Raw genomic sequence first — 10,542 nt, forward strand, 5'->3', positions numbered from 1 at the left:
TTGTGAAAGAAATGCACCAATAAATAGATTAATAAATATGAAATGACTCCAAATTCCTGAACCTTAAGTAATAATTGGTTGGTGAGAGAATTAATATTTAACAGTGTACTTTTAACGACAGTTTTGATTTCTTCAAAGTGTCACACTTGGAAACTTGCAAGAACCATAACCTAAAAAACGACCAAAGAAAGAAATTATATTAGACAAAAATAAAGGAGAGAAATGATGGATATAGTAATAAGAAATTAATTCACCAATTCTTAATCACTTCATCATTAGAACTTTCCTCTTCCCTTCTAATTTTTAAATGTTGAAAATCAAACTGTTTTTTTTTTCAAAGGATTTCACAAATTTGTGCTACCAATAAATAAAAACCATTCCTTGATATCACATTTTAAATAACTACTAAAATAAATAAATCTATAATATATGAAAATTTGTGATTAGATCATAGTATAACAAAATATTGGGACTGTCTGTGAATATACTGGATCAGTTTCTTAATAATTAAAAAACTGATTATAATATAAAATACTCTAATAACTATTTTAGATATTTTTTTAAGAGAAACAAATTCATATTCTCATTACATCATAAAGTTTTGAAAAAATTAACTGATTTTAATTATCTTTTATATTATTTTAATTGTTTTAAAAGGGTTAAACTATATATGAATAATTTGAAAACTCAAAAAAGTGATTATTTTAAAGAAATTATAAAACTTACTTGGATCCTTTGCAGTTTGCGTTGCAAGCCCATTGAAATAGCACGTTCCTCCCACGCGCCTAAACTGCGCCCAATAAGCACTGAAAGCGTAATCGGCATGACTCGTCACCGAGTCGGGTTTAAAACACGGGTGCCCAGGTTGGATCGGGTCACACGTTCCGTTTCCCTGCGAGCACGAGTAAGATAACGCCGCCGCCACCTCCGTCACATTCGCCCCCTCTGCCACCACGCACCACGCCTTCCCTTTATAGTCCATCGCCGGCGGCACCGGTGCGAGCTCCGATTCCGGAGTATTGCCGGAGAGATCAATGTCGTAAACCCTCGACCCGTTCGGGTACAACAACCCGAAATGCCGCTCCGAACCTAAACCCGGCTTTAAGTTCTCATTATAAAGTGAAAATATAAAAGCCGGAAGAACCGAACCCGGTCGAGCCGGGGTTCCCAAAACCGGGTTTCTTGTAAGCCTCTTCACTATGTTTCTGTTATACGTGGCAGCATTGTGAACGTTGGCGCCAACTTGGTCCAAGTCTCCCCCATTGGGCCAACCCGTTTCAGCGATAAAGATCCGAATACCCGGGTATCCGAGCCGTTTCATCGCGAAATAAACGGCGTCAACCATCTGGTCGAATAGGTTGGTGTAGATTGACCCCGTTAACGGGTCCGTTACCGTGATGTTTCTGGACTCGAAGAGAGTGTAACTGAGGTTAATTTGGGCCGGGTCGGAGGCCCACGCGAAAAACGGGTACACGTCTAGAAAGAAAAAGGACCGTGTTTTGTGGAGAAAGTGTAACATGGGCTTCATGATATGAAACGCTATGTCGTTTCTGAAAGTGCCGTTTGATGGTGGAAACGACGATTGCAAAACGTCCATTGCGTGTGGAGTTCCGATTTTAACCTTGTGCAAACCGAAGACTTTCAGAGAGTGTGAGATTCGGTGCATCGCGGGAACAATGTGGGCCCATGTTTCGTTGCCTGTGATGTGATGAAAGAGAGGAACACCAAACATAAACAATCAATATGCTGAAAATGAATCTAATTTTAACATGATTAATTTAGTTATATTAAAAATTTATAAAATATTTTCTTTTCATGACCTAAAATTTGTGGATTTTTTTCCCCAATATACCTTTACCCAAAAAATTACATATAAAAATGTTGTTATATCAATAATATTTATTCAAATAGATTCATTCTTATAATTATAAATAGTATTTCTATATATATATATATATATATATATATATATATATATATATACACTACACAAATGGACATACCAGTGAGTCGGTTAACACTCGAACTAGCTAATCACTTAACCATGGTGAGAAGGTCACATGACGACATGTGACCGACCGACCCTTAGCGACGAGCTAATGGTTGACTAAGTCAGGAGGGTTAATCCATAGTTAAGAGTTGTTTAGTACAACCCTAAACATGAATCAACCTCCCGATCCGGCCCACCAATGAAGGTCCATTAAGGTAATATAAATAACACGCATTTCAAGAAGAAATGTACGTCATTACAGTACTCTGACACTTGAGTGCTAACACCTGACTGACTTGAACGTTGGAATGCCTTCTGCAAGTACCACCCTGCTTGTGGAGCCAGACGATAGAAAGAGGAAAGGTGAAACAGAGAGCTTGAAGCATCGGTGACTGACCAAAGGTGGAAGCAGGAACAATCATTTTCTAGGTCTCAAACCCGTTTGATATATATATATATATATATATATATATATAATATGTGAAAATTATTTTAGAGAGGAATTATTGAAGAAAAAAAATTCAAAATATGTGTACATGAATTAAAACTTAATGTATTCGTTCCTTATATTGGTGTATGCAAGTTGAAACAATAAATATATCAATATGCACCCAAATCCTGAAAATCTGAGAGTTATTTAATTTAATCTTTAATTTTAAATTATAAAATAAAATATTATAAGAAGCCATTTGTTTTGTTCTTTCGTCTACGTTATAGCTAGAATTGAAAATTAAGATGCCGGATTTTAGACTATTATGAGAAGAACAAAAGTTTTGAAAAGTCAAAGATGGAATCAAATATATTTACGTTAAAAAAAGAAAAATATTTAAGAACATTTAATTCTATCTTTTATATAGAATTGAAAAACTTGGTTGAACTCAGATTGTTTTCAAAGTTTGGGACCCATAAGACTAAGTTAGTAAATGAATTATCTGTGTAAAATTTATTTAATAACACATTTAAAATAATAAATTTGTTTAACAGAACTCCATTAACAAGTATAAATCAAATACTCAATCATTATAATTTAACTATATACATCCAAATTTGAAAAATCAAATAGAAGATGTTCGTATTTCTATTTTGGATTAGTTTTTCTGAACTTAAAATAAGTGTTTTTTTTAAGAAAATACCTATTTTAGAAGTAGATAGAATATAAGTTGCTTCTTAAAAAAATGCTTTTAAAAAGTTAAAATATAATTTTGCTCTTAATATTTTACAAAAAATATGTAATTTTAATTCCTATTTTTTCTTGCAATTTCAATCATTCAATTTTCAATTATTCATAATCTTTGTTTTTCTTTTATGATATTTTTATCTTTGATTTTAATTATTTGTAACTTCATGCATTTATTAGTTTAAGAAAGTATCCCCTATCAAATAATATTTGCTAATAAGTGTGCGCTACTGCTACCTTAAGTAAGACAAAAATATAAAAGAATTTGGATTGAAATTTTAATAAATATAGAATTAAAATTAAGAATCGAAATATATAAAAATGGAATTAGGATCAAAATTATAATTAATTAAATCAAAGACTAAAATTAGAAAAAAAAATAAAAGACCAGAATTATGAATATGTGTAAATTAAAGAGCAAAACTTACGAAAAAAAATTACAGATTTTAGAATATGTAAATATAAAAATTGTAATTAATTCTTTTTAAAATAAAATAATTAGATAATATATAAAAAAAAACATATTTGACTACCAAATTTTACATGATAATATTCAATAATCCATCATTCAACTATAACGACGTCTTCCTCACTTAATCTAACATAATAAGTTTAAATCTATAAACATTTTTTTTAATATATTACTATAATATAAAATTTAAAACTCTAAATTTTAAGTAAGATTATATAGTTATAAAAAACATTATTTTCTATTTTAAAAAAAATCATTGATAAAATAAAACATTAATCAATTAAACTACAAATTTTATAAAAATTAATAACTATATTAAGGAAGAGAATTTAAGCCTAATTTAACATTATACTATATTTATAGTTGGTTTGATAAAATTTATAAAGTAAAATTTGCATTCTTACATAAAACTATATATTTTTGATAGCACAAGTAATTAGATAAGACTAACATTTGATAAGATATAATTTAAACAAAAAATAAATTTTACATTAATTTATACATTATAAAATACTTTAATATTTAATTTAATATATAAGATTTCCAACAAACTAAATAAAATATTAATTAAAATAATAATCTTATCTTATTATATTAGATAAATAAAAAAATGATATAGTCCAATTAAAAATAAATAAATTGATTAATGTAACAGCAAGTAACTCAGAAAAGGACTTCTTACCATGCACTGTCTGATATTATAATAATTTGAGCATTGAATACTATTAATTTAATGGTTGAAAAATTATAACGAGATAATTTCTAGAACTAACGGAATCTCGTAAAAGTGGTAAAAAGTTGGTTTGAACGCACCTGTGCTGCTAATGAGTTCGTTGCCGACGAGGAGGTACCGGATGAGCGTTTGTGGGTAGAAGGGTACGACGTTGGAACCAACCCATTGGTCCGAGAATGTCTGGTTGGTGGACGCGTTCACCACAAGCTCGTTGGGAAGCATAATCGACACCTCAATTCCCGTGTTCCGAAGCGCTTCCAGAATTTCCGCGTTTGCGTCGTAGATCTTCACGCGCTTCGCTTTCAGCGACTGTATCAGACGCACCGAGGTTCTCGCCGGTGGAAGGTTGCTCCCCAATTGCCCATAGTTCACTCCCACTTCCCCTGATATTTCTCCTCCTGTTTCACAATCCAAATTTTCAGAAATTAATAATCATTTTCACATGCCAAACGCGATTCAAGATTTGAAATGCAAAACCAAACACACCCTTGATACAAATACTTAGAAGTTTTGGAAGGAAAATGACTTACTGGATATGGAGAATGAGATAAAAAACAAGATGAACAGAGAAATCACTGCCATGGCCATTGCATGAAGTTCAAGATATCTTTCTATTTCATTCAACTTTTTTCTCTCCTTAAATAGGGTTATTGGATTTTAGAATTGCGTCTACATGTGGGAAGAAGAGAACATTGGAGTAGAGTTGAACAATAACGTTGACTTTTGTAGGATAGATCTTAAGTTTTTTTTTAGTTTAGTGTTTATTTTGCTTATTTTGAACTCTAATTAACATTTTGTGATTTTTTTTTTTTGCTTTTTAATGGCACGATTTTAATTTACTTTGTAATTTGATGTTGAATATTTAATAAAAATATTGACAGGACACTGTATTAGAGTAAACATATATATAAAGATAAATGTGTTGATGTGATAGAATAATATAGTGCCACATTAGTATTTTATTAAATAAATAAAAAGTTGATGATATGAATAAAATTAAATTCACATTTCTCAAATAAGTTCCTTGTTAGTTAAATTTTTTATTTGTGTTAGTTAGGTTTTATCATCAAGATTAGTCATGAAAAAAAACTGCCAATAATATGACAAAAAAATTATAATAAAATGGAAACCAATTCATAAGACGATATCAATAATAGATTAAAAGTGGAAATAAGAATAAATTTGTGATATAATTTGTGGTGACCTTGTTGTTAAGAAAGCTATATCTTACTTAAAAAAAGGAATGTTTATTGAGAAATTAAGAATATTAGAAGTTGGTGGGTTTTGGAAGATTGTGGGAATGAAAAAAGGACTTAGGAAGCAACTTAGTGGCACATTAGAGTTACTGTGAGGGAATAATAAGAGTAGTTGACACGACTTTGAGATACTATATATTCTTTCTATTTTTTTCATGGATTTTTTGTTGCATCATTTAAAAAAAAAAGACATTTACCCTTTCAATTTTTTTAAAATTATTATAGTTTAATCATGTAAAATAAACCATTTAAATATTATGAAAATAGTTTTAGTTTCTATTTTCAGCTTAAATATAAATAGATTTTTTTTTTCAGAATGCCCATTAAAGGGATGTTCATGGTACTAAATTAATTAGCGAGATTTATTTTACATGATTGTTTAAATAAATTGTGTATTTTTAATTGATGAACCTAATGTTAATTGGAAACTTGTTAACTGTGTAGTTGATAATATATTTTATTTCATGTAAATTTTATTATTGGTGGTTTTGAATCTATTGGTTGTCATTGTGATTCTTCTTTTGATTTATTATATTGTTATTTTGTTGTTTATTATATATATATATATCTTGTGGACCTTAATATATTTTGCGACAACCACGACCTTGTTCTTTATAACCATTTTGTCTTGTACCTCAGATAATGTTACAAAATGGACAAACTCATTATTGTACGATACTTTTTAGTATATCTCATAGTTTAACACATTTTTCGTTGATAAAAAAATTAGTATATTTTTCATTTGTATGACTTAGTGTTTAGTTGGATCAGTACTCCTAAGGAGGTGAAATATGTAACCATTTATGGTTAAAAACTTATGAATTATTACACTTTTATTGGTATTAAGTTAGGTATATCCATATGTGGCCATCTTTTAATGTTTTGATTTTAGTTATTTTTAATAAATAAGGACATGACTAATGATACTATTTGTATACTTTTTACATCGATTGCATACCATAATTGATGTAGAAAGGTGTTTATATTATGACAATTTTAAAAATAACCAATTTGATGAGGTGTTTTTTAAGTATAATTTTTTAGGTATTTTTATTTGAAATTGCACTTGTACAAAATATTAATACCATGATCCCAACAAAGACAGTTAAAACAAAACTATCATTAAAAAACAATGATAAACTTGTAATTATGCAGTCTTTTTAATGACAGTTATACCTATAACGTCTTTAAAAAGCGACCAGAGACACAAATAACGACGATTATTTTTTAACTCGTCATTAATTAGCCAAAGAGAAATTAACGACAATTATGCTTGCAACCGTTGTTAATTTTGCGGGTTTTAAAACCTCGCCAACTCTTACTCAACCCACTCTTTCTCTTTCTCTTTCGTCTTCATTTCTTCATTCTAGCTTTCCTCTTCACTTCTTCATTCAAGCTTCACTATATTGTTGTCTCTTCGCCATTGCGCCCGTCGCGCTCCCGCCCTGCACACTCTCCCTCAACTCCTGCACCACCGTTCACCCTCGACCTCGCTCTATTCGCACTCCTACGCTCGCTTCCCTGCCCACCGTTGCAGCTTCCAGAGCCCTACATCGGTGCTCCCCCGCTTCCTGCGCCGTCTCTCCCTCGTGTCGTTGCCCCCCTACGCCTCCGCTCCAATGTTCCTGCGCTTTCGCGTGAGTTTCCCCGTCGCTTTTGCTTTGCTCCAATTTTCATGTGTAGTGTGTTTTTATTTATTATTTAATAGTATATTAAATTTTATTTTGTATATATTGAACGTGTTTGTTCTAAGTCCGGGGGTGTCTGATCTTCGACAATTTTGATTTAGTTTTTAATGATTAGATATTGTTTTTATATATTGAACTCAATGATGCTGAGTTTGGGAGTGTCCGATCTTCGACAATTTTGATTTAGTTGAATAATTATTATATATTGTTTAAATATATTGAACGCACTGATTCAGAGTCTGGGGATGTCCGACCTTCGGCAATTTGGATTTAGTTTTTCATGATTAGATATTGTTTTTACATATTGAACGCACTGATTTTGAGTCCATATGTGTTCGACCTTCGACAATTTTGATTTAGTTTTATAATGAATTAGATAATACGTTTGATTATATGAAACATGTTGATGGAGTCCTGGTGTGTCAGACATTCGACAATTTAAATTTAGATTCTGTTAGTGTATCAGTTCTATGGATCGAAATTGGATTAATCCACCACAGATAAAGAGGTGAAATATGTAACAATTCAAGGTTAAAAACTTATGAATTATCACACTTTCATTGGTATTAAGTTAGGTATACCTCATATGTGGCACTTTTTAATGCTTTGATTTTAGTTAACTTTAATGGATAAGGACATGAATAATTATGTTATTAGTACATTTTTTTACATCGATTGCATATCATAATTGATGTAGAAAGGTATTCATATTATAACAATTTTGAAAATAATTATTTGATGAGGTTTTTTTTAAAGTAAAATTTTCTAGGTATTTTTACCATAAACTTAAAAAAAAAAAATTGAATAATTCAGGATACCATATACATATTTACCAATTACATCAAGTCCAATAAATACTACATATGTACAAAAATTCTCCTTATATTAGTTCATCTAACATAAAAATATAAAGATTAGATCAAAACTAAAGACTAACTATAACTACTACTAGTCAAAACAAAACACTAAAAACCACATACAATCTTAAATCCAAACCATAACAACTATTTCATCATATAGTTATACTCAAAACTTCATCAATAAATTATTGTTTATTGTAAATTTAACTAAATTAATTCATTAAAAATTAATAAGCATGGTTATATGATCATTTCAACCAATAATTTATAGCACTAATAAAAATAAAGTCATTAATACTTATGTAATGTGTCTAATGAGTGAGTTGTAATTGAATTCAAAAGTGAGTCTACTAGTTTATTTTTACAAAGTATTAACCATAATCATCCTAGCCTTCTTTACAAATGTAGGTGTTTTTGAACGAGGTTGGGACTAAGAAAACTATTGAGACTCTTCCTCGGTTGGTCGGTCGAAGCTTCCACCCTTCCTTTAGAAACAGACACTTCGCTCTCCCTTCACTGCTCTACTTCTCGTCCTCGTGATCTCCGGTCTCGGATGCCACCTGCAAAAGGCACTTCAATGCTCAAGTGAATACAGTATTCGACACTCGGTATTTTAACACTGTATGATGACGTACCTGATTCTGGAAATTTGTGCCTATTTATATGATTATCATGGACCCTTTCTTATTGGGTCAGATTAGGGAGTTGAGTCACGTTTTGAAGTGTATTACCTGACTCTTGATTGCTGATTAACCTCGCTAATCCTATTTAAGCGTAACCTCGATTATGGTCTCGATCGATGCTCCCACTAAATTCTAAGGTATGATCTCGGTCATACATACCTATGGTCTCGATCGAACAAACCCTACCGGTATAGTAAAATTAAATTCCGCCTAAGTGTTAATTACAAGATAAAGTTTTTTTTATATATTTATATTATTTAACTTCCTAAAAAAACTTCTTTCTAAGTTTTTCTTCTTTCTTTCCACAATCCTTTCATGTTGTTTGTATGGATACTACATTAGTTACAAAAAGAAACAAGTAACCAATGTAGAAAGTGTTGTTATTATTATCGAATTATCATGACATTTAATTTCATAATGATTTTCTCTTTTCTAACGTAATAGACATGGTATGAAAATGTTTCTTTTTACACTTGTGATCCAACCTAACCTAGTATGTAATCCAAACAAGTATTAGCATGATTTGGGATGAACAAGTCGGTCCACCTAAAATTTAAAACAATTATGTTAAAGTAAAAATAAATAAAAACTTATATTTTTTTAACATGAAAATTAAGACTCCATTATTAATAAAAATATTTCAAAAAAACATAATGAATTAAAAAATGAAAAATGTGACACTAACTTCTAAATCTTAATAAACTTGGTTTACAAGTTTTAATATTTTTTATATCAATTTTGAGTTTTAATTAGCATATTCTTTATAATATTAGGTTATTTGTCTTTTAAGTGAATTTGTGGATTAATCTAAACTACCATGGATTCAATCTTACTGGATAAGTATATTTTTTTTAACTCGTTATAAAACATTTCATTATTTACTCAAACTCGTAGTGAGATGGATCTATTATGTGGTGTCTTTGTTAAAACTTAATTTGCCCAAGCAAATTTTTATTAATCTTTTTTTAGATTATTTAAGAGTGAAACAAATATTTTATATTTGGAGTGTAACAGTATTAAAAGACTAGAGTATCAAATTATTTTTTAGATAAATAATAAAAAATAATACTTGGATCAAGTTAAAAGTGCTATAAAAATGTAAGACTAACTAATATAAAAAAAATATATTTTTAAAGGCTTTTGTTCATACTTTTCCCTAATAAATATTAATGTTGGGCTTCATTAGTTTTTAATTATTTTTATCCTCCACTGCAACATTAGTTGCAGGCTTGAGAGGGAAAAATAAATATTAAATCTAAGTTTGTGTACAAAGTTTATTAAAATAATAATTTGTGGTCTTTACATTATTATCCTATATCATAATTGATTTTTAAGTCTTTTTGTTATAATTATTAAATGATAAAATAAATTCTTTAAATGATTAATTATGAGAAAATTAGATTAAATTTTTGGATTAGTTTTAACCAAAAACCAATATTTCCAAACACTTTTATATACTTTTGTGATTCTCTAGAAATATTTTCATAACTTTTATAGTAATTATTTTTTGGAAAACTGTCACTTAATTGTCCGTGAAATCCAAATTTTGAAAAATTAATATAATCTTTTAAAAAATTTAAATTTTATGTTTAAACTAACATGGAATGGATTAAAATGATTTAATTATAGTTTTTAAAATACTTTTTACTATAAAACGGTTTATTTAACCATTTGCATCAGTTT

General features: G+C 29.5%; 1 protein-coding gene across 1 annotated transcript; it reads right to left on the reverse strand.

The window, feature by feature from the left end:
• LOC137818459 (putative glucan endo-1,3-beta-glucosidase A6) lies at positions 1 to 5,111 on the reverse strand. The gene is made up of 4 exons (XM_068621905.2): positions 4,903 to 5,111; positions 4,453 to 4,770; positions 727 to 1,698; positions 1 to 170 (listed from the first exon to the last, which is right to left on the reverse strand). The coding sequence occupies exons 1-4, from the start codon at positions 4,958 to 4,960 to the stop codon at positions 133 to 135; spliced, it is 1,386 nt and encodes a 461-aa protein (XP_068478006.1). The 5' UTR covers positions 4,961 to 5,111; the 3' UTR covers positions 1 to 132.
• Positions 5,112 to 10,542: the final 5,431 nt, after the last annotated feature.

This window comes from Phaseolus vulgaris, chromosome 10 (assembly GCF_051622355.1).
Source record: "Phaseolus vulgaris cultivar YP4 chromosome 10, ASM5162235v1, whole genome shotgun sequence".
Lineage (NCBI taxonomy): Eukaryota > Viridiplantae > Streptophyta > Magnoliopsida > Fabales > Fabaceae > Phaseolus > Phaseolus vulgaris.